The sequence below is a fragment of the Vulpes lagopus genome, chromosome 1, assembly GCF_018345385.1.
Source record: "Vulpes lagopus strain Blue_001 chromosome 1, ASM1834538v1, whole genome shotgun sequence".
NCBI lineage: Eukaryota > Metazoa > Chordata > Mammalia > Carnivora > Canidae > Vulpes > Vulpes lagopus.
This window is the reverse complement of record NC_054824.1, coordinates 165,202,928-165,229,708: the sequence shown is the minus strand read 5'-3', so window position 1 is coordinate 165,229,708 and position 26,781 is coordinate 165,202,928. Positions and strand designations below refer to the sequence as shown.

Sequence of the window (26,781 nt, the reverse complement as noted above, 5' to 3'; positions counted from 1 at the left end):
TTCTCCTTTTTCCTCATGTTCTCTAGAAGTTGGTGTTCCCCATGGTTCCATCATTAATCTCATTCTTCATGTACTTTTTCTGGATTATCTTACTTCTGTAGCCTCAACTATCACCTAATTGCTGATGACTTTCCACATTTCTCTCTAGAACTGAACTCCTAACTTTCATTTCCAATTTAACCAAACTAATCATTATTTGTTCAGAAACACCTGACATCCCAACTTCCTACCTTGGTTAGTGATATTACTAATTGTTAAAGTTAGAAAGTTTAAAACCACCCAAGTAAAAAAGCTTAGCAGAACCTTAATATCTCATATTTTTTCCCAGATTAAGCTATTAGTGAATACAAGAGGATCACTAAATAGTGAATACAGAGGCTAAAAGCTGGCATACCATCTGTCCCAGTGTTTTTAAAATCAGGAAATATCATAGGAAATATCTAAGTAACTCTCTCTTCCTAAGAAATGGGGAGATCTGGCAACAATGAGGTACAGTTGAGAAGGGTGTAGATCCCACTGTATCAACCTTAAGGATGCCAGTTTGTCCTCTTTTTCCTTTGTTATCTTACTTTTGGTTTATTGCACTTACTTACATTACCTGCTCTGTTCTTGTGAGCATGTAGCATTTGTCTTTGCAGATCCTTGAGTTTGCAACCCCTGGTATACCTATGTATATCACAGAACTTAAAGAAATAATTCCAATAAAGAGGTAGAAACTGGGATGACTTAATAAAGAATGTGGATCGATAAAGAGATGGTGGTAGAAGCAAAATACTAAGCCAAATCAAATAGGATGCCTAAATTTTTGTTTCATTAGCTATTAAGTTACTTACTTACATTTCTGGGTTTAATGAAATGTAATAACACAGTAAATACAGAACAGTTACTAATTCTTTCTCTAGATTTGTCTAAGTTCACATAGCCAGCGAGGAGTCAGAACTCTCTTTTTTCAGGCCAGGGTTATGTTTGCTTTTAAATTTCAAAACATCAACTACTAAGAATAACCTTATTCAGACAAGAGGGGTCATGTTTTTAGAATAGGAGGAAGTGACATTATATAACATCAGAATTTCTAAAAGAACTAAATTTCTGAATTTTATATACAGATTTCCACTTATTTGTAGTAATTATATATATGAGCAGTTTTATCTTAAGACACATACACAGTAAGATATATCACAACATCAGGTTTTGTCTATGTTTAAAACCTTCTGAAATGGCAACTTAGTAAAATGTTTAAAAATTCTGGGCTATAAAGAGTATTACATTATTTAGGTGGCTGCCTCCTGACAAAGTCTAATTCTTGTTCTTTGTAACAAAAACCAAATTTATCAGCCTGCTACTATTTCTGAGAAGTTGAGTACTATTTTTTCAGTATTCAAGTTAAAAGATCTCTGGCCAGCAGACTAAAATGTTTGTTTTATAATTGCCCGCTAAACTATGATAGTTTGTTTCCAGATGGTGCCCTTCCTTCAACCTGCACACAGTCTCTCCTTGTTCGGAGCTATTCAACCTCCCGCTGATCCCACCACCCCCACCCCTATTTAAGGCTACAGAGAGGAAATCCTAAGGAGGAGATTTCCCCCCCTAGTCTCCAGCAATTTTTTGGTGACGTAATATGTGGGCTGAACTTGAGTTTACTGAGAAAGAGAGGGAATCACTATTCAAGGGTACTGTATATACAATCTGGGTCAGCTGCAGCTGGTTACTGCACTTCTCCATGTGGCAGACAGAGCAAAGCCACAATGCTTTCTCTGCCGGATTAAAGACAGCCCACAGACCAGAACTTCCACTATACTACTTAAAATTACATAGGTGGCTTGTCAAGTTCAATCGATTGGTGTTGTAAGAAGAAAAAGAAGTTCCTTATTACAGCTTGGATTCGACGGTCCAAAACAAAAATGCAATTGCCATTAAAGTCACAGATGAACAAACTGCTACACTGATTTTTAAAGGCAAGAATAAGAGCAGCAAGTTTCTGGGTCTGCTTTATCAACAGATGCATAAAGGTATTTTATTTTTTTTATTTTTATTTAAAATTCTGTGTATATCAAAATTTTACATTTGTAGAAGTTTCAAAATCTTTTATTAAACAAATAATTTAAAAATCTACTATAATTTATTTTAGTTGAAAAAGGTTTTCTTTTGCACCTTTATGTAAAACTGATCATTATGTACTTTGTGATGATTAAGGCAGGATTTGAGGTTCAATTTAATAATATTTAGTATATGTGCTTATAAATTGGTACATACATGCTAGGTTTCAGACAAGTGCTTTAGTGACACTAGAAAGAAATTTTAATAAATAAGATTCATGTATAAGGTTTATAACACAGTGATTAAAAACAAAGGGATACAAACAAAAGAGCTGTAAACAGTCTTTCTCCATGCAATTACAGTGTGTGTATGTCTATGTGTGTGTAAGTTCATGTATACTGTTAGAGATCTTAAAGTATAGCTACAAAACACAGCTAAAAAGATACAAAATTAACTGAAAGGCTTTGCAACAATCCCTCAGTTATACTATAACCAAATATCAAGCAGAAATTTTTATAAAGGTTTAAGATAAGCCTATGACATTTCCTGGGAAAATGCAAATTTTTAAATAACTTTCCAGGCTTACATGTAACAGTAATTGAACCTGGGTAATAGAAATTAAAACTGCTATACGTAGAATTACTTAAAAAAGCAAAGTTATGAATATATATATTAAAAAAAAAAACCTAAAACTTTATAGACTAGGATTAAGGAAAAAAAAATAAAATGTGATAGAAATATTATGTAAGTAGTCAGCAGTAAGCAGAAAATAAAGAACCCAGAAGATAACAGTTACTTAAATACATGACTGAAAGACCAAAAATATGTAATATTTTTAGACAGACATAATTCTGGTAACCATACACATGAGGTTTCTTTCAGTATTCTACTTTGTTTAATTGTATCATGAAAACAATTAAAAATAAAATTACTAGTTACCATGAGTAAGCTTTCACACCAGACACTTAAATTTTTTATCATTTGGGGATCCTCTGTTCTTTTAAATGCTAAAGACATTAAATGGCAAGAATCTTCAATAAGCAAATAGTTATAAAGCTCAGATTTTTTCAAATTTACTTTCATGTTTTTTTCTTAAAGATTCAAACTCTAAATCCTGGGAGGATCTCTGTTAAACATATTTTACAAGAAACTGATAAAATGTCCAAGGAATACTGGATCTGAAATACTGCCACCTCTCTCTTTTCTGTTGTTGTTTGCTATGAAAAGTGCAAGACCTCGTTAAATCTCAGTTCTTACTGAAGCCGAGGCAAGCACTGACTCTGAAACCCCAAACACACAGATAACTACTATCCCTTTCTTTAATATCTCCAGGGGACGAGACTGTTCTCAAGTCTCTCCCCAGAACATAACTCACAATCTAGAAGTATCTACAGCATCTTCGATGCTTCATAAATTTAGGCTCATTGCCTCATGCTGTTTTCAGTGCGTGACATAGCCAGTTAAATGCCTCTACACGTTTACCATCTGAAAGGAAGTAAAATCTGATTTTTATTTCTTCTCTTTAGTAGCTGGCAATGTAGCAACTATGAAGAGAAATAGTATTAATAAAATTAACCTAAAGCATGGACGACTTTTTCTTTTTTTTTCTCCAAAAACAGCCAAGTAAAGGCATAGATTTAAACTTAAGTATACTGTAACTAATTTATAACATTCTCTTGGGACCTAGGAAAGTTCTAACATATACAGAAAGGTTTTATGAGGTAATGCAGATTTATAGATCTTACACTTTTAAAACTGAACGTGGTGGGAAAATATTAAAAAAGAGAATGTTTTCAGAAATGTAACAGTAAGTGTATTTTTAAAGCCAGTTCCTTACTCATGACGTAGCTCGTCTACTACTTAAGAAATGTGGCTCCTTATTCTTCTTTCGGTGACAACGAAGTCATTACTTTTATTAAGGTCAAAGAATTATATTTATTTAAAAAAACCCTTTTAGTTGCCTCCTTTAAATTAAAACTTAGATCAGATTCTCTTATGCACACAGTGGTTTATCTTATGATTTGATCATGTATAGGAGCCCACAAAGAGACAAAGCAGAACACACCAAAGTGAAGCTATTGCTTTTTTAATTTCACATCTTTGTTCCTTCATGACAATACTGACGTAAAGTTATGATAACAGTCTTAGGTTCTATGGTCTTAGCTGTTCCATAGAAAGCTGTGTCTAGTAGGAATACAAGCTGTTCAAATCAGAACACTGTTCATGAAATTCTACTGTCCTTGCAATGATAGCTTCTGAATTTCTCTTGTTTTTGTAGCTTATTTCATAGATTATTTAAGTAAAATAGTTTTATGATCTAAGAGTTTCTATTCTATTATTAAAATGAAATGAGGGAACCTGAGGACTAGTAAGTTTATGTAAGAGAAATACTGTGTATTTTACTGTCTCAGTTTTAAAAATAAACCATATCTAAATTCCATGACTCTGCAAATATAACAAGAAATCTTGTATCAGTAACTCTAGTACAATAAAAGCCCTTTTGTTATAAAATAGATAGATGACTTTTAAGGTCTAAATTTTCTACTGACATCAGAGGCAAAATATAAAAAAACCTAAAAGTACTCAGATAAGTGTGCTTTTGATTATCAGCAAGAGAAGCCCCCTGATATAAATATGGAATACTCTTGTGCTCATTCCTCCAATTTTGATTATATTAGTAAGAGAAAAATACTTTTCCACACTCCATCCACTTCTTGCTTTATGTTCATTATCACTCCACTTTGAAAGCACCATTTATTTGAAAACACCAGGGGACATGGTTTTAGAAAGTAGCAGTCATCTTTAGGACTGCAGTTTTAAAAGAGTCCCTATTTCCTTGATTGTTAATAACCTTTTTTGGGGAGGAGTGTTCATAATCACGAGTTAGATATGTAACTGTCAATGGGTATAATACATACAGAAGGAAAGGAATGACAGCAGAAAATACAGAATTGAAAAATGATGGAAAGAGAGCCGATCAAAAATGATCCACAAATACCTTTCCATAAATAAGTAATGGGTCCATGTAAAGACACACAGACCAGGAAAAGATGGAAAAACAAGATGTACAAAGTTAAGGTTCCTCCATAGTTATAAGCATGACTAGGATAAAAATCACAGATCTAGAAAAGTAACGAGAAGATGTGAATCCAACCTGAGTGCTAATTCTGGCTTCTCTGGTACTTTCTTTGTAAAAGGGTATACATTCATAGTCTTGTGAATGCAAATAGTTACTGTGTATTAAATACTATAGAAATGTAAGGGATTACTATGCTATTGGTGATAGAAAATAGGACAGAATATATTGCCATATGCTGTAGTGGTTAATGAAAAAGAAAACATGAACTCTGGAGTCTTTTGCCTAGGTTCAAGTTCTGCCTCCCTCTCTTAGAAGCTGCGTGACTCTGGGTAAGGTACTTGGTTTCTGGATGCCAGTCCTGAAAATAAGGACTGTAATAATCTACCTCAGAGGGTTGTAGTTACAAGTAGTTGACTTAATACATGCAAAGGAACTTAAAACAAGGCCAAGTACCCAGTAAGTAAGAACTACTGTTATTGCTGCACTGCTACTATTGATTGGAGGGAGAAACAACTTGGGACCTGACTTCTCAAATCAAAAAACAAGAACTTGGATGGAAAGTGGGACAGAAGAGCTCTTAGTGTATCCACTGCTGTCCTTCAAAAACAGCAGACAGGGGTTAAGTTTATGAGAGTGGGAAGGTGGGCCCTGTGCTACAGCAGCCTGCTTGTGCACCCGATGGAGTGGCACATCTTACCCCTTCTACTGCTCCTACTGCTGAGGGAGGGAACTCATGGGAAAGGAAGAAGATGTGGTTCTTAGAGCTAGTGCTAACGTTTCCTCTAGTGTTTCTACAGAAATTGTACTAGAAGGGACAAGTGTTTCTCTGTCACAGCAAAAATGAAACATTTCAAGCACATGTGTCAGCAATATGTGCCACTGCTATCAACACTGACTGAAGAGCCAGGGAACCCGAATTCTTGACCTGGTTCTAATGCTACCTATTTGTGCGGCACTGGTTTTCAACATGCACATGTGCACAAAGAGGTTCTTGAAAGAGATGGTCTTTAAGGCATTTTCCAACTCTAATAATCGTATTCAATTACAGAGAGTTTCTTTCCTTGGCAATAGTTACAGAAAACTATTGAAATTTTACTAAGATACAGTTCAGGAGAATCTTAGAAAAATGGACCTGCTTAAAAAACAAAACAAAACAAAAACACTGCTAACTCACCCGTAAGCTTAGAGTATATATATGACTATGGTTTAGAAAACACAATGACCGGGCAGCCTGGGTGTCTCAGCGGTGTAGCGCCGTCTTCAGCCCAGGGCTCCTGGAGACCTGGGATCGAGTCCCACATCAGGCTCCCTGCACGGAGCCTGCTTCTCCCTCTGCCTGTGTCTCTGCCTCTCTCTCTCCCTGTGTCTCTCATGAATAAATAAATAAAATCTTAAAAAAAAACCCACAATGACCTACAATAAATGACTGTAAAAGTTCTCTCATTCTTAAACTTGTTACTAATCCCAAAATGACACACTACAAAAACAAAAAATATGATGCCAAAACTTTCTGGTCTGAGATTTGTCTAAAAATGTTTCTGTAATTTGATAGATAAAAAACATAATTACTATAAGAGGGCCAACCTAATTAAAAGCATGTAATATAAATATAAATTAAAGTCACCTTCCATTAGCTTTAATACTAGTTAGGGAAGACTGTTTTAATCCATGCCTTAGAAACACATTATATACCATTTTCAGAATCTTAAGGCAGTAAGTAAGCTTTTTAAGTGTAAGAAAAGTGTCTTATTAGGGTCTCCAAGCACCCAAGAACACTAACCCTATGCCTTTGGACACAGTGGGCATCACCAAAATCTGCTCACTGAGCTGAAAAGTATCATAATGAAGTGGTAGTTGGAGAGCTATTCCTTGAAACCTAAATTTTAAACAAATGCACAGGCATCATGATGTTAAATTTAACAAGTTAATATTAATTCTGGCCCAATTTAGTAAGATCGATACCCAGTTTTTCCCTTATTTTTTTATATTACTGACTTTAAAAGTAGATTAATATTAATTCTTTTTACTTTTTCCCTTCATTGGTTTGATTTTTAAAAGACTTCATACAACCTCATTTCAAAATGAAGGCTTTTATCTGGACCCTAAGTGCACTATTCTTTCTACTAATGGGCATTGGACATTGCAGAGGAGGACAGTTCAAAATGAAAAAAATAACCCAAAGGAGATACCCTCGTGCCACGGATGCTAAAGAGGAAGCAAAGAAATGTGCATACACATTCCTGGTACCTGAACAAAAAATTACAGGGCCCATTTGTGTTAATACCAAAGGGCAAGATGCAAGTATGATTAAAGACATGATTACCAGGATGGACCTTGAAAACCTGAAGGACGTGCTCTCCAGGCAGAAGCGGGAGATAGATGTCCTGCAGTTGGTGGTGGATGTAGATGGAAACATTGTAAATGAGGTAAAGCTGCTGAGGAAAGAAAGCCGTAACATGAACTCACGAGTTACTCAACTCTATATGCAACTATTACATGAGATTATCCGTAAGAGGGATAATTCACTTGAACTTTCCCAGTTGGAAAATAAAATCCTCAATATCACTACAGAAATGTTGAAGATGGCAACAAGATACAAGGAACTAGAGGTAAAATACGCTTCCCTGACTGATCTCGTCAATAACCAGTCTGTGATGATCACTCTGTTGGAAGAGCAGTGCTTGAAGATATTTTCCCGACAAGACCCCCATGTGTCTCCTCCTCTTGTCCAGGTAGTGCCACAGCATATTCCTAACAGTCATCAGTATACTCCTGGACTGCTGGGAGGTAACGAGATACAGAGGGATCCAGGTTATCCCAGAGATTTAATGCCACCACCTGATCTGGGAACCTCACCCACTAAAAGTCCCTTCAAAATACCACCAGTAACTTTCATCAATGAAGGTAAGTTGCTTCTTACTGTTAAAAATGGAAATATGAGGTTAATATATTTTATGGTTTATGAAACAATGCACATGATAAATCCTTATTCTTCATTTTGGTCATGTAATTATACATGAACATTTTTGTTTTCTATTAATCAAGAATTGATTTAAATACATCTCTCAGCTAAGAGTTCCTAAAAAATAGCATATTCTGTAAGAAAAGTATTGCCTTCTGACCAAGTTCTTACAATCTGTTACTAGCATAAAGAGAGGAATGAGTCCACCATCCACTTGTAATCTCTACAACCATCTTATCAGCCTCCAGCCAGGTCTTCTTGCTGTAAAACAATCCTTTTGTTTACCTCTTGCTGCTCTTCTCATTTTCTTCTCCAAAAGGAACATTTAAAAATTTGCTTCCACTCTCCTTAAGCCTACAATTATATCTCCTCCTCACCGCCACTCTCAGACACTCATCACCTACTACTGTACTGAGATGAAGTCTACTCAGGTCCTAGGTTCGTTCCTTCTTTGTTCTTTCCTATCCTGAAAACATGTGGACAACACCCCTGCCTTCTTATCCTCAGTCTTAAGAGGAAAAGGTATCCCTTCTATTTTCCAAGGCTAAGGTATCCCTTCTATTTTCCAAGGCTAAACAAGCTACGATTTGTATCTTATAGCCACATATGTATAAGTTTTCACTGTGATAAAAAAAAATAACACCCTAGAATTGATCCTAATACCTGTACCTCTATTTCTTAATTTCCTCCCTCCCTCACTCCTTCCTTCCTTTCTTATTGGTTACTGATCTCCGAGCCCAGAATACAAAGATGAATAATTCACCTTTGTTTCAGTTTAGTAAGATGTTAACTTTCTGAATATTTTGCTTTTATTTTTACCTCCGTATCCATTTTCTCATAAGGCATTCTCCTGAAATCTTTACAAGTTGATTTGTTTCCTTAGAGTGGAAAGAAAAGCCCAAATACCCAAAAGTGAAAAGTAAATAAATCATACTTCATTCACCTATGGAAAGGGCAGCACATAAAACTGCACATAGACTATGGAATAATTTTAAACAAAAACAGAACAAAGATTGGAAGTACATATATCATAAAGTATCTCTCTGCAGCAGTAGACATCACATCTCTGCTTTCTTGGGCTTCCACATTGTGATATTCTGACTCTTCCTACTTCTCTAGGTCCTTATTTGTATCTTCTTCCTTCTACTACAGCTTGAAAAGTTTTCCTCAAGATCCTCTATGTTACAGGTTTCTCACACCTTCAAGGCTACAAGTATCACCACTGCTCCAATGACTCCTGCCTGGAGCTCTCCCTCCTGATTCTAACGAGTGCTGAATGTTTGCATCTGGATGATCTACCATCACCTCACACAGTGCTGCTTCCTCTCCTGAAATGCCTTCTTCTAGCTTATCTGTCAACCTGGCAGATTTCAAGGCTTAAGTAAAATAATATCTTAAGTGTTATGCATTCCCAGATTCAAACAAACGTATCTTGATGGCTCTTTACCCAAATTGCTAACTATGCCTTGAACACGTTTTCTACATCACATTACACTAGGTTGTTTGTATGTCTGTCTCCTGCTAGACTGAATGCTTCTGGAAAAATGAACTGTCTTTCCATTTTTCTATTTCAAACATCTAGCCAGGATCAAATTTTGGCACATTGTGCTCAGCATATTTTAAGCTAAGCATTATAATAGATATTTGAGGAATGGATGAATAACTAAAGCTTAAAATAATCTTTTCCCCAACCTAGCATTTTACTTTTAGAAATATTATAGAAGTAATACATATTTATTGAAGAAAATCTAGAAAATACTAATAAGCTTTGTTAAAAGCTTCACTGAATATCCAAATAAAAATAAACAAAAGTTAACACTTTGGTAACAACCTTCAAGTCTTTCTTTTTTTCCCTTCTTGTTAACATGGTAATCAATATTCTTGCTATTTAAAAAAACTATTTTGCTCTTGTACTTTCTCTGTGATTATATCCTTAGGATAAATCTCTCTCTCTCTCTCTCTTTTTTTTTTTTTTAAATAAATCTCCTTTAGTAAGACTGATGGGTTATTTGATTTTGATTTCTCTATTTTGATTTATGTTACTCCCTATTTCTGAATTTGCATGGCTCATCTCTGTTACTTCCCCTCTGCTGAGTTCTATTCATGTTGCTTTTCCATCTTTCATGGACTTTGTCCCTGATTTCTATTCAGAGCCAGAATTCTAATTTAGATCCAAGTTATCTATGGCAGCAGCTGGAGGATTGAGACTTCTGGATTATTAGCTATGTAACTTTGGGGCAGTGGGCAGGGAACTGCTTTTTACAGTTTCCTGATCTGTAAAATGGAGGATAATAATTGTACTTACTTCATAGAATTTAACACTTGAGGGGTGCTTAGAACAATGCCTGGCACTCAAAATGTTAACTTTTATTTAGGAATGCTATAATAGCTTGTTGACTAATCTAACTCCATTTTCTCTTTCCATCAAAATATATCCTATATTGTCAACAGATCTATCTTCTTAAGCTACTGCTTTGATCACATCACACTTCTGCTCAGCAGTTCCCCATTATACACAGAAAAGGTGCATTTTGCTTAGCCTGGGTAAGAACAATATCCTCCTCAAACTTACTTCTTTAGCTTTCTTTCAATTAATTTCCTTCATAAAATGAGTCAATTCACTGTCTCTGAAATATTTTCCACGTTCTCTGCCTATCAAATTATAAGGTTCAGACCAAAAATAAATAAAATAAAATAAAATAAAATAAAATAGCAATTCCTCCTTGAAGCCCTTGTTGACTTCCTTAAAGTGACTGCTCCTCTACATGTATGTTGCTTTTCGGTGGGACATAAAGTATATACATTCCTTATATTCCCTCTTGAATTATCAGTTATCTTTATATATACATAAAGTACTCATATACATATCTAAATAAAATGCCTTCCAATTATAATGTAAGCTCCTTCCTGACAGATGGATATTATAGCTCATCTGCAGATAAATAAATGTTGGTTAACTTGTTATTTTTATACAGCTTCGTAAAGCTGTCACATTCTACAAACCTTTATGAAAGTACTTTAATACATTTTACTACACTGGATTCATTCAATTTATACTGTTCTAACTCTCAATAACAACAGGCTAGAATACCATTATCTTAGGTAAATAATCATTACGGACATCCCCATACCCTTTAATTTTCAAACGAAAGACATGTACAAAATGATCCACTGAGTACATAAAAAAAAAATACATATTTATTTTTATTATCTTTTTAAAAAGTATATGTTTTGTGTAAACTTTTAATGTATATAACTTAACAGCATAGTTTTTCATATAACATAGATAAACATAATTGAAGTGTGTGGAATTTATTTAACTGATGGAATGTACAATTATGTAGGTATGGAGATGACCACCCTGAAGTATTTTCTGTGGGTGATGAATCTTAAGTGGATGGTATCAGTTCTAGAAGAAATTATTACTCACATATTCATACACTGACACATTAAAAATGTTTATGTAAAATGAGCTAGATCAGTTCTAGATGTTACTCTACATTGAGCTATAGTGCAGGACTAATCTTGTATTTCAGAATTAAATCTCATGCTAGAGATACAGCATATAAAAAGTTCCATTAAACAGACTTTTGTTTTAATAAAACAATGGTGTTTATATTCCTATTAACCAATCCTTAATGTCAAAATTAAGGGCAGACATAACTTCTGTCATTCACTATTTATTTGTTGCTACAAGTAAATATTAACTTTTTATTTCTATAAATATTGGTCCTTTGATATTAAATGACATAATTAGCTACACCATAAGAATGTTCATTAGAACACTAATAAACATATAAGGGAAAGTGCATAGAATAAAGAAAACCTGTTTCCTTTGTTATTAACCTTGGGTAAATGACTTGGGTAAGTGTCTCTGTTCTCTCATTTGTATGGTGAGAGTGCTGGTTGGACTGGACAATTCTAACATCCCCTTCTAGTTCCAATATTCCAAAAAAAAAAAAAATGACTCCTATCAAATATAAATTACTATAAGCAACAATAAACAGACTTGCTATTTTCTTTTCTTTTTATATAATGTGCTAAAATCTTTGTTCATATTATTCTTATCATACTGGAAAATATGTCTGAGCTGTTTGGATACTTGCACAAAAGGGGCAAAGATGGATGGTCCTCCTGCTGTACTTACACATGCTCTGGCACCAAAAAGTTCATATTACTGTACTCTACATGTAGGAACATGGTCTAGAATTCTGAAGTCTCTAAATGTATAATGTGTATGTATTATTTTAAAAGTGTTTTAGCCAGTCACAAAAAAAAAGCCAAATACTGTATGATTCCACTAATATGAGGTACCTAAAGAAGTAAAACTCATAACACAGAAAGCAGAATGGTTTCTGGTAGAATCAAAAGTTGCTCAATGGGCACAAGGTTTCAGTTCCACAAGATGAAAAGAACTCTGGACACAGTACAATAAAGAGAAGGTACTAATGCCACTGTACATTTAAAAATGATGAGGCTGGTAAACTGTTACATATATCTTACCATCATTTTCCTTAAAAAAGTGTTTTAATGACAAGTTTATATTTTCTTTTTTTCCCTCTCTCCATAATGGTTTATTTCTTTCATTTAGATTAGGACAAAGCAAATGGAACAAAACATTTCCAATCCTCAAATCTCATTGGGAAGTAAATTAATATTGTCATTATTCATTTTACTTTGGAGTATTTTTCAAATTTTTCAGAACAAAAAAATCCCATAGTAAATCAAGATAAAAAAGAAAGTCCCTTAATGTGATTAAAAAATACATGTATTTCAAAACAAATATCAGTAGTATTCTTAATGGTAAAAAACTAAAAGCATCTATATCAAAAAAAATTTGAAATGAGAATACACAACTATTAATTAATGTGGATCTAGGGGTTCTAGCCATTAAATTAATAAACAAAAATGTGTATATATGTGCATGAGTGTATATATGTGTGTGAGTGAAAATGGTTATAAGAAAAATGCATCTCAAAAGAACTTACCATGAACTGAAAGCAAATAATGCAATACTTTTGTTAGATTAAAAACAATTATCTCCAGAAATGTTACCCTCCCTCTCGCTTAAAAACAAAATGTTAGGAATATAACTACAATACCTGGCAAATTGCCACCAATAAAATTCTTAACTGTTCATGTTCCTCAGTGGCTGTATTTTGGGTTAGTCTTTTACAGAAGAAAACATTATTCTTTTACAAATGGTATATTTATAAAAATGTTTATTTCTTGTAGGCAGATGGACTGGAGAAAGTTCCTTCACAGTATGTTAGAGCATAAATCTGAGTATCAGGAAACTTGGGCAAGACTTTTTTTGTTGCCTCTTTTATACGAAAGATTGTTATGGTGATTAAAGAGGTGACACATATAAACATGCTTTGTGTATGGTCTGACCATCATTAATTATTCCATTTCTCTGTACCCTTCCCTATATGTGCCTTGCTTGGCCATGTATGGGGACATAAAAGGTAAGCATATAAAGTTATACTTGAAAAGCAGTCATTAGAAACTTAATATGCTTTTTAGTGGATAAGCTAATTTTTAAATATTTGTAATGCTTCTTATTAGTATATTTTAAAGATGCAACCGGTTTCAGTGGAATTTTCAAATATTCGTAATGCTTATTAGTATATTTTAAAGATGCAACTGGTTAACCGGAATAGTGGAATAGCTATATTAACACTTAAAAAAAAAAGAAGGGTACAAAAGAAGGGCTGTTGGATTATGACTTTTAACCAGTTACGGGAAACAACTGATAAACTCTTTAGTAATTAAAAGCTAAAAGCTTGGGTTGCAAGCTGCATTCAAAACTTACAGGTTAATAAACATAGTAACCTATATTATTAAAAGAATCTATTATTGCTTCAAAAAGTATTCGCCTCAGACTTCCCATTCAGAAACGCTGTCCAACATATTTATCTTATTCTTAGCTTGCAACCCAATTAAAAAGTTCACCTCTTGAAAGATTTTACTTGCTGACCAATTATCTGAATACTCTAAACTGATTATCTTTCTTGTCCTGTCTCCTATCACAAAGAGCAAAGGATTGGGACAAAGTAAGAAAATAAATGAGAAATTCAACAACTTGAAAATGGGGAGGTTTTTCCTTTTAACTTAATTAAACAGTTTCTTTACAGAAGAAAGACAGGTATGTTAAAGATGGTTCCCATACTCAAAGTATGAAAAAGAATTTTGTCAACCCACTGTTCTGTTCAAAATATGGGTTCTTAATGGAAAATACCTTTTGGGAAATAATGTGGCATGACTGGTCAATATTTTTCTTTCTATGAATCAGATCTATTAACTGGAATTGGTTAGTCCTATACAAACTTTAATCATCAAATAAACTAAGGAAGAGAGACACTGGTCCTTCAATTTCAATGTACAGAATTTCAGTTTCTTGCCTTGAGAAGACTCCAATTGTATGTCAACAAAAATGAAGACTATTTCAAGATTATTCAATGCAAGAAAAAAGGCTAATAAAATTTCTATTTTTAAAGAACAGTACTTCTAGTCTATACCCTATGTGCACCATTATGAATAAATTCCTAAAACCCGTCAATTAATTTACTCCCAATAATATGCATATCTGAAAGTTAAATCTGACCTCTCAAAAACAAAGGTGCTACTTTTCTACTAGTCATTTAAGAATTCCTATTAGGCAATGATATTTATGGTAGAGAAAGTGGTAAAACATTTAATATAAGAATGTCTTATAATCTAACTCTAGAGCAGAAAGTAAACAACATGTGCAAATAATAATTAAAAAATATTTCTGCCAAGATCAACAATACATATGGGGCTAAGACAGGTTAATGGCTTATTTATAAAAATAAATACAAACAAATACTATATTCTGATATTTACTATATTTTCTTAGAAAAAAGCAGCTAAAAGCACTACTAATTTTATACACATGTTCTGGAAAAGGATTTCAGCTAAATTTTCCTAAACCTTTTGATCAAATAAGTCTAACAGGCATCCAAAATGCAAATGTGAAGCCTACCACTAACAAGTGGGTTGAAAACTAAAGTTAAAGATCATTTTAAATTTGCATAAAATGAAGTCTTATCAAACTAAAGTAAGCTTTAGAAAACCCAGGACTCTCCAATTTGCTTAAATATCCAAGGGCCTTTTAAATAGCAGAGAAGAAGAAACAAATGCTATTTTACAGATATTTTGTCAACATTCAAAACCTTGATGTTTCTCAGTATTTTACAGCCATTTAAATAACCTAATGAAAGTCCAATGCTGAATATATACTTAAATATAGAATGTAAATTGCCAAAACTATAGTCAAATGAGTGCAGAGCAAACATTTACAAGGGTGACATTCATAAACAATATAAAGGTGACATTTGCAGAATAAGCAAATTTCTGAAATGAGAAATATTTATGTGGACTGCAACAAGACCACTTCAATGTGTGCATTAACCACAACAACTGTTTAAAATGAGAGCAATGTTCCTCAGCTATCCTTGACTATTGTGCAAGTGACAACTTAGACCAAGTTTGGCTACACTGAAGAAATCAGTTTCAACCTTACAGCCTACCTCAAGAGCTCCAAGTACCACCCTTAGCCATTTATATTTCAGAGGTACCATACGTGGAACTCCTTTGTAACATGATGCTCTCTTCTGATTCCATCCCTCAGCTCAGGTGACCCATGTGTGGCTGTAATCAGACTCCACACCTCCACTTGCCTAATTCCTCTTCAATCTTCAAGATTCAGCCCACATATAGGTAGATTTTGATCTCTTTTCTGCAAATCTAGGTTAACTATTTCTGACCAGTGTTCCCATGTGCCTGCATAACTCCATCAGAAGCACTTGTCATACTGTTGTGGAATTCTCTCTTTACTTGCCACTTGACTCTATGGTTGTTTCTTTACCCCTTGAGCCTAAAATTTTCTAACCTGTAACAGATGCAGAAAAGACACATCTAAAAAAAATAATGTAGAACTGAGGAAATTCTGGAAACCACAGTGGCTACCAGGAATCATTTAGTTCACCAAATATTTGAGTGCCTAAGTGGGCTTCACCTGTGGATACACAACCAAAAGACAGTGTCTTTGCATATGGGAAATTGTAGGAATAAACAAATTAATATATTACCATGCATTACACAAAATAATCTAAGAATGGATCTGAAAATTAGACTTCACTTTTCCTTCTTTTCACTCCCATGTATAAAATTAAAGTTCTATAGATTTCATTCGATCTGAACTACGTCTATTTGTCTCTGACTTGATTATAATGCATATTTCTGTAATGTTTAGTAGCTCATATGTGATTGGAACAGAAGATGAATATCAATAAAACAAAGAAGTCATACTGGTTCATTGGGAGTATTTCCAAGCTATACTCATGTTTTGCCACAAGTGTCAACAGCCAAATATGAAGTATCTTAACAGCTAACATCAGCTGTTATTTTTCGTGCAAGATTTTATAGAACATGAGGGTTTTCAGGAATATGCTGTTTTCTACAATAGAAATGACTGTGCATTCAACTCTGATTAACCATATTAAATGTATTCCTTAAATATGCACATATTTATTGAGCTACAACTGTGTGTCAGGGACAGCAACAAGAGAGGAAAAAAAGGCAACTAATAGTTACTGATGACGACTACTCTGCGAAACATTGTGTTAAAGATTCTGAATACTTTGTAATTTAGATTCAGTAATTGATAAAGTAGGAAATATAAAAATAATTCACACTGAATTTTAATAGAATGTAATCTAATTTATATCCAGTCTGAATATCTCAGAATATTATTTTTATCATAGTCCTCACTACATTAAGAACCTATCTATAAGCTTTCATAGACTAACCAATATCCTCATAAATACAGAAGCATAAATTGTTAACAGAATTTTAGCAAATCTAGCAATATTTAAAAACAATAATACACCATAACCATGGTCATGACCATGACCAAGTCAAGGTTATCCCAGGAATACAAGGTTGGTTTAACATCAAAAAACAATTAACAGAATTTACCTATTAACAACAACAACAACAACAAACTTATTATCTCAGCAAATAAAAGCTTTTGACAAAATCCAAAGCCCATCATGATAAAAACTTAGAAAACTAGGAATAGAACGGACAAGAATTTTTAAAGTAGTTACTATAGCTTAAAGGATATTCATAATGAATGCAAGATTGGAAATTACAGAAGAGATATAAAACTATAAAAAGGGAATCAAATTGAGGGCGCCTGGATGGCTCAGTTGGTTAAGTGCCCAACTTGATCTAAGCTCAGGTCTTGATCTCAGCATTGTGAGTTCAAGCCCTGCATTGGGTTCCACGCTGGGCATGGAGCTTACACAAAAAAAAAAAAAAAAAAAAATTAAAAAAAGAAGAATCAATTTGAAATGAAAAAAAAATTTCAATACTTAAAATGTAACCCAAGAAAGACCTTCCAGTTTCTCAAATCCTTTTTACTAGTATTTGTACTGTTTAGTCATTGTATCATAATTTTTAAAAGTCTGAAAGAGAAATATCAAGAAAACAAAACTGTAGGCTAGAGATTTTATGTGTGGTTTTCGATTTCCTTGTATTTAAAATGTGAAGGAAAGTTGATTTATTTACTGACTGATAGCCTGCTAACAGTTAAAACATAGTCTCCATCCTCAAGGAGCAATCTAGAGGGAAGAGTTCAGTCTCTAGAACCCCTTCTAATGATGCAACTGTGTAACTATTTATTCAATGAGATAAATCCTTCTCCAACTAGTGCAAAGGGGACCCTGTGTATATTGGCACAGTATAGACGTGTTATATATACATTTCTCAAAATTTCAATAATCCTATTCCTATTATCATTATAGTGCAGATTTTCTTATATGAATTTTACTTGACTAAATATTTTCACATAATTTCTAAAAATTGCATATGTTAAAATTTAAATATTTCTTGTAAAGTATAAAATTTGACAATTGGAATTTCTACATCTTTTTTTGGTTGTGGTTCTAAAAGATCTGTGGGGTAATTCTTATTTCTGAATCACTTAATATTATTACATGCTTATAAAAAAACCAAAGGATCAAAACACTGAAGAATGGTGCAACTAAAGAATGTTCAGTAAAACTCAGAAGAGATCTTTCTTTAGATCTAAAAAATGTGGAAATCACAATTTCAAGAGTCAGATCCTCTACAAAGGATTTCACAAAAAGTTTTGTCATTTAAAAGATATGAAGAACTTACTAGTATATTTAAAAATAGGGAGGGAATCCATAAAACTATGAAATAACATGGGAGCAAATGTAGCCAGCAGTTCAGAGCATGGGATTAGAAAGAAATGGGTTTAAACCTAGGGCTTATTACCTTCTAAGATACAGGACGTTAGACGAGTTAACTGTTTCATCTATAGAACATCTGTAAACTATCACAAGGTCATTGTGTAGACTAAATAAGAAAATTACTGTTAGTCATATAAATTGATACAATTCTTTAGAAAGGCATTTTGCCAACATTCCTGAAATGTATTCTTATGGGCTTTTGAATGGGGGAAAAAGTTAACGGATTCTAGAAGGTTGGGAAACTCTGATTTATTTCAGGGCTTCTTAATCTTTAGTATGTGCATGTACACTGTGGGTTTCCAAAAAGGTAACAGAATACTTAGCAATAATGAAACTTATTTGACCATGCTAGGCTGTTTTCATTAAGTACCTTAAGGGACTAATGTGTCCCACTGAAAGAAAATTTTGGAAACTGTATACCAGGCCCTATGAAAAGCTATAAAAGTGCTCACGCCCTCTTGTTCCATAGATCCCATAGCATTACTGTAAGTAAATATTTGAAAAAATGAAGCCATAAGAAGATATTTTTTGCACTTTTATAATAGCAAAAATTAGATGAAACCTCAATATCTAATGACTAAGGAATAAACAATGATATATCAATGTTAAAATTTTTATTACAGTTACTACAAGTGCCAGAATGAAGACTGTAGTCCCAAGGAAATTTCTGTTAAAAGAAAGAATCCAATCTTCTATGTGTGTCAGAATTATGACAATAGAACAATGTATGTATATGGACAAAAACTCACAAGAACAGTGGAAAATGAAACAAGCTAATGTTCCAGATAGTGGGACTGGGGTAATCCTTTTATTTAGTTACTTTAACTTTTATGGTGTTGTGTATACAATAGATAAAAAGTGGTATCAAAAAGTGGTATCTGTAAAGAAAGATACAAAGGTAAGACTTTTACTAAAAACTACTTTAATATGGCCCTGTTCCTATTAAGTTTTCTGGTAATTCAATGATATTTTAATTATAGGACCATTCAAAGACTGTCAGCATGCAAAAGAAGCTGGACATTCAGTCAGTGGGATTTATATGATTAAACCTGAAAACAGCAATGGACCAATACAGTTATGGTGTGAGAACAGTTTGGATCCTGGAGGTTGGACTGTTATTCAGAAAAGAACAGATGGCTCTGTCAACTTCTTCAGAAATTGGGAAAATTATAAGGTAAATCAGTGATCCAGACCTGGGAAACAGGTGGAACAAAGCAGCTCTTGCAATAGCAGCCATTCCATGCAATAAAGAAGATAAACAGTTTAAAAATAACTATCCATATATTCTTCATTATCTACCTTTGTCAAAAAGATAATTCTCATCTCCAGCTTTAAAGTCTAAAGTAAAAGGGAAACTGAAGATATCCTTTAGAATATAAGGGAAGGGAGAAGAAATGTGTGGGGAAATATCAGAAAGGGAGACAGAACATAAAGACTCCTAACTCTGGGAAACGAACTAGGGGTGGTGGAAGGGGAGGAGGGCGGGGGGTGGGGGTGAATGGGTGACGGGCACTGAGGGGGGCACTTGATAGGATGAACACTGGGTGTTATTCTGTATGTTGGTAAATTGAACACCAATAAAAAATAAATTTATTAAAAAAAGAAGATATCCTTTAAGCTGCCCCTTTTTAGTCTGGATGATTTATAAATATATTTAATATATTTAATTATATATATATAATATGTATAAAAACAAATATATAAAATATAAATGTATTTAATTCTTAGCAAAGACTATTACTGATTCCATTTTCTAAAAAGACAACTGCTTTTATGACATTTGTATGCATCAGCAACTGCAGTTAAGCAATATTATGAAGTATAGAACTTCAAAAAAAAATGACCCCTTTCTTTAGAACAAATTACCTCTGATAATCATCCCCTCATGTTTTAAACTGGTAACATCAGACACCGGTGCTGCGAGGAAGTAACATACCAGATCCATGCAATCATAAGTTTGGAAAAATAAGCAACTAGTCTTTGTTAATAATTTTTATATTTATATGTTAATTTTATGAGTTGTATACACTGTCCAGTTTAAGGACAGCAGATGGGTGAAATTAATATTGTCTAGATGGTCAATTCTTCATTCAAAATTTTGAAGTAACAGGATCACTCACTTTTAGGTGACATTTTAATGGCAGTTAAAAATAAGACATTAATACATCCATGTCAAAAGTTATATAAATTTCTAAACAAATAATTAGGGGAAAAAAAAGTCCTGCAACACAATGTTAAGATGAGGTTTACCAAACCCTACACTGTGCTGCATACTTGCGATGATAAATGCTTACTGAAAGAGGAGAGTTCATGTATTTAATTTTTTAAAGACAGTCTACATTTTTTCCAAGGTGGAACTCCAAAGATTACTGTTACATCTTCTGATATTTAATTATACAGACGACAATTTGCTTTACAACAGATAATATGTTTATTTTTAATGAGTGATAATAATGTTAGATAGCCTTTTTGACTGGTAGGGTTGGCAGACTTTCAGAAAAAAAAAATTGGGTTCTTTGTGTATGAGAGATCAGAAATCCTTTTAAGGGATTTGGTAGTTCACTAGGTTAATGTTTTCATTCCCTAAGAATAATTTTCATTCTCTTTTGCCTTTTTCTTATCCATAACATTTGAAGCTAGCTGTACAAATAAATACAAACTATGAGAAAGCCAAACAAACAAGGTGACTAAGTGGGGCTTATAAAGATCAGGTGATCCATTAAGAGGGAAGTTCACATTACCACTTAAATGGTGAATATTTTTTATGTTATCAAAGGTTTAAAATTTATCTGTAAAAAAGTTTACTATCTCTACACTTATTTACGCACTCATGCTGTCTATTTGTTAACAGAAAGGATTTGGAAACATTGATGGAGAATATTGGCTTGGACTGGAAAATATCTATATGCTTAGCAATCAAGATAATTATAAGTTGTTGATTGAATTAGAAGACTGGAGTGACAAAAAAGTCTATGCAGAATATAGCAGCTTTCGCCTTGAACCTGAAAGTGAATTCTTTAGACTGCGTCTAGGAACTTACCAGGGAAATGCAGGGGACTCCATGATGTGGCATAATGGTAAACAGTTCACCACACTGGACAGAGATAAAGATATGTATGCAGGTGAGTAAGAAAAAAACTGATGTGTATTCTTTGCAGAATCACTAACTGATATAATCACTAACTGCATAATCATATGCATTACACAGAACCCTGCTATTAAAGTATATGTTACTAAAAAGCTTTCCAGAAAGGTAATTTTGGACTCAGTCATAGGTTACATAAGCTGCTGAAAGTTTAGAATCTCTTTTATAAGGCAATCCCAAAGTGTGAATGAATTCTGTGAAAAACAAAGTTCTACTATTCTAATTTGGGGGTGGGGTGGGGAACAAAGCAAAAACTCATTCATCTGGAAATAAAACACTCTAATGCCTAAAATTCGTGACAAACTACCACATGCCAGGCACTGCTATATGTGCTACGGATATAGCAGTGAACTAAGTTCCTGCCCTTCTAGAGCTTACTCTCTAGGAGATAAGATGATTTATCAGGTGGGATAATACTCTAATAAAAATAAGACCAGTGAGGGAACAGTGAGTGATGAGTAGCAGGGGATGAGATGGGTGCTATTTTCCACAGCATGGCTGTGAAAGGTTACTCTGAGAAGCTAACGTTTGAATGCCTGAAGAGAGTGAAGGAAGCCAGCCATCTGGGTACATGGCTTTGATAAAGACATTTTTTAGTACCCACATGAAGGAGAACAGTAAGACTGCAACTCATAATAGGAACAGCAAAAAAAGCTTGACTCAGAGGGGAAATTAATGTTCTCTTTAGAAAGAATTAATTAGGCCATCCAGATATAACTCTTAACATTAATTTTCATATACTTTTGCCTTTTTAACACAGGTCTGTGGCCCCAATAAAGAGATATCTCCCCTGAAAACTGATCTGTTTTTCTGTTCAGCTGTATCTTGGCCAGGAGCACACAGGTCTCCACAATAACCTATTTTATGAAAGCAAAAGAAAAAAAAAAGGAAGAAAGATATAACCAAAGTATACCATATTTACAGAAACACATTTGACTACTGGTAGTGCCATTCTATTGCATATGATTCTGTGCTATTTGAAGAATTGAATTTTCCGAAATTTACTCTTTTAGCAACTCCGTATCTTTCCCAATCTCTCCAATCCCTACCTCCCTCTTTCTCTTTCACAAATGCAATTTATGTCTTATTTACACTGTTACCCAAAAAGTTAAATCACTTAACTAAAAAAAGCATGTGGTAAGCACGCAAAGGGCAAGATAAAGGCAATTCGAGTGATCTTTCAAGTAGCTGATACTTCAGGAACAGTAACAAAATGAATGAAGAAACAAAAATAAAGATAAAGGTAACTGAAATCAGTAAGAGAAACCCAAATTAAATCATTCCAAAGGTGGAGTAGTTTTAGATAGTTTGCAGAGTCCCACACTTAGAAGAAACCTTTACTTTGATATCTCTATTTTTTTTCCTCAAAGGAAACTGTGCTCACTTTCATAAAGGAGGATGGTGGTACAATGCCTGTGCACATAGTAACCTAAATGGAGTATGGTACAGAGGAGGCCATTACAGAAGCAAGTACCAAGATGGAATTTTTTGGGCTGAATATCGAGGCGGGTCGTACTCCTTGAGAGCAGTTCAGATGATGATCAAGCCTATTGACTGAAGAGAGACAGTCTGCAACTCAAATGACATAGAACTCCGTATTTTTCAGTTCCTAAAAATGTAAATGTTACATGTATATTGTTTTGCACAACTCATTTCTACAGATACAGTTTTTAAGGTAATTTTACCATAACTGTACAAGGAGATTTATGAATGCAGTTTCGTCTTTCCTCAGTATACTGCAGAAGATTATTTGTGCCCATAACCTTAGCTATTTTAAAAATTATATTGACTAAATACGGGCAAAGTTTGTTTTATAAAATGTAAATATTTGCCACAATATGTAACAAATCTTAGCTTTATTTTAAATCAAAATTGAATACATGTTCAAGAACAATTTATTTAAAACTTTATGAGATTGCTCTAACTTCCAACAGAAAAATAATTTTAAGATTTCAAGCCAAGTAATACATTTTATTTATAAAAATATAGACAGGAAATTAGAGAAAACTCTAGTTTTGCCAATAGAAAACACATTTTGCATAGAATGAAAGTTATTTCAAATTGAATTTGTGCCTCTCACATGAAATGATTAGATCCAAATCCTTAGCATATTTTGTGCTGATTTCCTAGAAGTGACCCATAGTATTGAAATACATATTTTTAAAACAAAAACAATGCAGGCAATATTTAAATAGTCAATTTATAAAAACAGAAATATATAAATGTTTTTTTCCAACATTATCTTCATCTGATCTGTCGAACACTAAAATTTCCTGAAATGCATGTGTTGTTATATCAGCACTGGTATTACCAAAATGGTTATTATAAAAATTTAGTAAAGGTTTTCAGATCTGAATTATAACTCTAAGCTTATTTATTAATTCTTGCTCTCCCCATACACCCAAAATCTGCTATTCAAGTCAGAAAGCTTGGAGAGCTTTATAAGCATTACCGCATACTGATGGGTGGGACTAGCACAATTTCAAGGAACTGTTAGATATTTAGAGATTCAACAGTGGATTCAACAGAATCCATAGGGGTTTGGCTAGTCCAGTTTGCTAATTCCTTCTTATGATGTATGTGTGTCATTTACTCACCTTTGGATTTAACAACTTTATTACCAACCTTCTGGAACAGTTTCCTTCCAGAAACATGCTCATTGCTTACAGCTGACCTTCCCTTAATTCATTTGTGAACTAAAATTTTAGCGAAATCTCACAACTTTTGCTCAAGCAAAAAGAAAACCCAATCAGAACTGAAGATGAATGTCTGAACAACTCAAGCCCACCAACATGACCAATGTTTTCCTGTCACATGTTAAAATTAAAATTCTGATGAAAGAAAGTAAGAGAACATTAAAACCTTATAGTAATATTATTCTTTATTTTACTTATGGTCATCTTAAAATAGTTCTGAAGTCCCTCCTACCCCCAGAACAACAACAAAAAACCTGGTGTAAGATTTTTGGGATAAATCAGGCATCTAATTGTTCTATCAAATCTTAATTGAATAAAATTTTACTAGGGCATTCCATTTATTGTCAGAACTATAGTATTTCACTTAAACATCCAAAACCCTATCAAAGGAAAGTCGTATGGAATTTTCACGGAAGAGGGATATTGTGTTATTAAAACTAGAGTAAGTTCACATTCAAACCAGAAAACTGGGCTGAATGCTAAACTGCCTTGGCCACTGGGCCTGCTCTGCTCTCCTTCACAGACACGATATAGCTATGTTCTGGAGTTCTTGGAGAGCAGGGAATAAGCAGCAGAATTATATGATGGCTATGTGTAGGTTCTAAAGTCTGTACTGCTTGGATTTGTGGCCCAATTCACCACTTTATCAGCTGTTACCTTGGGTGGTTTTTATACTTTGTATTCTTACCTATAAAAAACGAGGATATGAACAGTACCAAGCTCACGTGTTTACTATGAAAGTCATATGAGGTAATGCATATGGTAAAACATTTAGAATAATAACATCTGACATAAGGACCCTGTAGACTTTGGCCATCAGATTATTACTCTTCATCTATGTGCTTTCTGCCATATTTACCATGGTGCCTTGCGTAGAGTAGGTGATCAACAAATGTGTTAAAAAGAAACACTATCCAAGTTTTCACGCATAAAATTACTTTGATCCATGATCTTCATTTGCAAATCTAACACAGCTATGTCAAACTATCTGCCTATATTGGACGGATAGTTAAGAGACTGGATCATAAGAAAAGATAAAGAAAAATTAAGGTAGGGATAGTCATGGTAGGAATTTCAGCCAAATGATGATCTTCTAAGAGATGAAGTAGGTCACTTGTGTGGTCTAATAGCTAGCTACTTTGCAGGTTACCTAGGAATAAAGACATGGTTGCCGTACCTTCAATAAGACTGAACTGTAACCCTGGAGCTGGTTTACAGAAGGATTCAGTTATTTTTAATAAATAAAATGAAGCTTACCCTAAAAATGACTTAGACTCTTATTTTGTACTCAATGAGAGAGACCATCGATGTCTAGGAAACTTGGCATCTCTGAAGGAGACTTTAAAAACTTGAGATTTTGAATAATGTCAATATTAGACAATGCCCTGAAATTCAGCAGGTATCTACAAATAAATTTATCCTCAGGCTCCAAGCAAATTTTCATACTAGTGCTCATTTGACTCTATAACTTATGATATGAGAGTGCTAATTCTTCTAGTGTTATATTTCTTAGGGCTCCTCCTGATAATAATAAGCCCGTAAAAACTTCTGCAATCATGAAAATGTTCAAAATTACTTATGAACGTGTACTAATATGATATGATTTTTATATACTTAACCTTAATAGTAAGTTTAAGATTATACTCTAACAAACTTTTAGTCTTTCTAGTGTCTATGAAAGATAACCAAGTAAGAAAAGAATGATGCCACTTATAACGCCAAGCCCCCCTCCCTGTCTTCCCTCAAAGCCATCTAAAAAGAAGTTTTCAATTCTATCAGTGGGGTTAATAGTTAAGTTGTAATTCTACAGATAATTGTAGGAAAGACTGACAAATGAACTCAAAATTTTAATTTCAATACAGATTTCCAAAGTATTAATATTATTCTCTAAAGCTTTCTTTGAACTATAAATGAAAGTTATAATGCATATCTTTATGGCAAGTCAGCTTAACCTCACTTGTCTCAGTTTCTTCACTTGTAAAATATGAATTATAGTATCATTTACCTTATAAAATTGTTAAGAATTAGATAATTTATATAAAACACATAGAGTCGGGCATACAGGATTAACTGCTGAATAAATGCCAGTTATTAAGATTTTTATTATTGTTTTCCTGTTAATAAGGTTTGCTCAAAATGTTACCTTTTTTTTTAACTGCGATTACCGAAACATCATAACCAGAAATGGCACTGGCAAAGCTGCTGAAACTGGGGGAATCTGAATTCTGTTTATGATTAAAATGCAGATATGTATAGCTGCTACACATTATTTTTAAGATAAAAACTCTTAAAGAAAGACTATGAACAGGGTAAAGAAATTAATGCAACCCTAGCCTTAGTCTTTTTATATCACAAGTCCTCAAGTGATCTAAAGTAAACTTCAGAAAATTACCACTGAAGAATGTTACAGGAATTTTAAGTATATAAAAAAGAATGAGGGCAAAAGGGATGTAAGTGAGGTAATGGAAAATGCAGATGTAATTTTGGCTAAAGAAAAAGCTAGGGCTAGCTGCCATTTGGTCAGAGCTAATTCTTAGGATTCAAAAGAAAGGGACTGA

At 33.6% G+C, this 26,781-nt stretch overlaps 2 protein-coding genes across 6 annotated transcripts in view; one reads left to right on the top strand and one right to left on the bottom strand.

Annotated features, from left to right (window-relative positions):
* The window catches only part of RALGPS2 (Ral GEF with PH domain and SH3 binding motif 2), a 162,853-nt gene that overhangs the window by 42,835 nt on the left and 93,237 nt on the right, over positions 1-26,781 (bottom strand). The window lies entirely within an intron of this gene.
* On the top strand, positions 1,651-25,488 carry ANGPTL1 (angiopoietin like 1). Its single transcript, XM_041754515.1, has 5 exons — positions 1,651-2,009; positions 7,175-8,020; positions 19,363-19,556; positions 21,234-21,504; positions 22,898-25,488. Exons 1-5 carry the CDS (start codon positions 2,000-2,002, stop codon positions 23,083-23,085), a joined length of 1,509 nt encoding a protein of 502 aa, XP_041610449.1. The 5' UTR covers positions 1,651-1,999; the 3' UTR covers positions 23,086-25,488.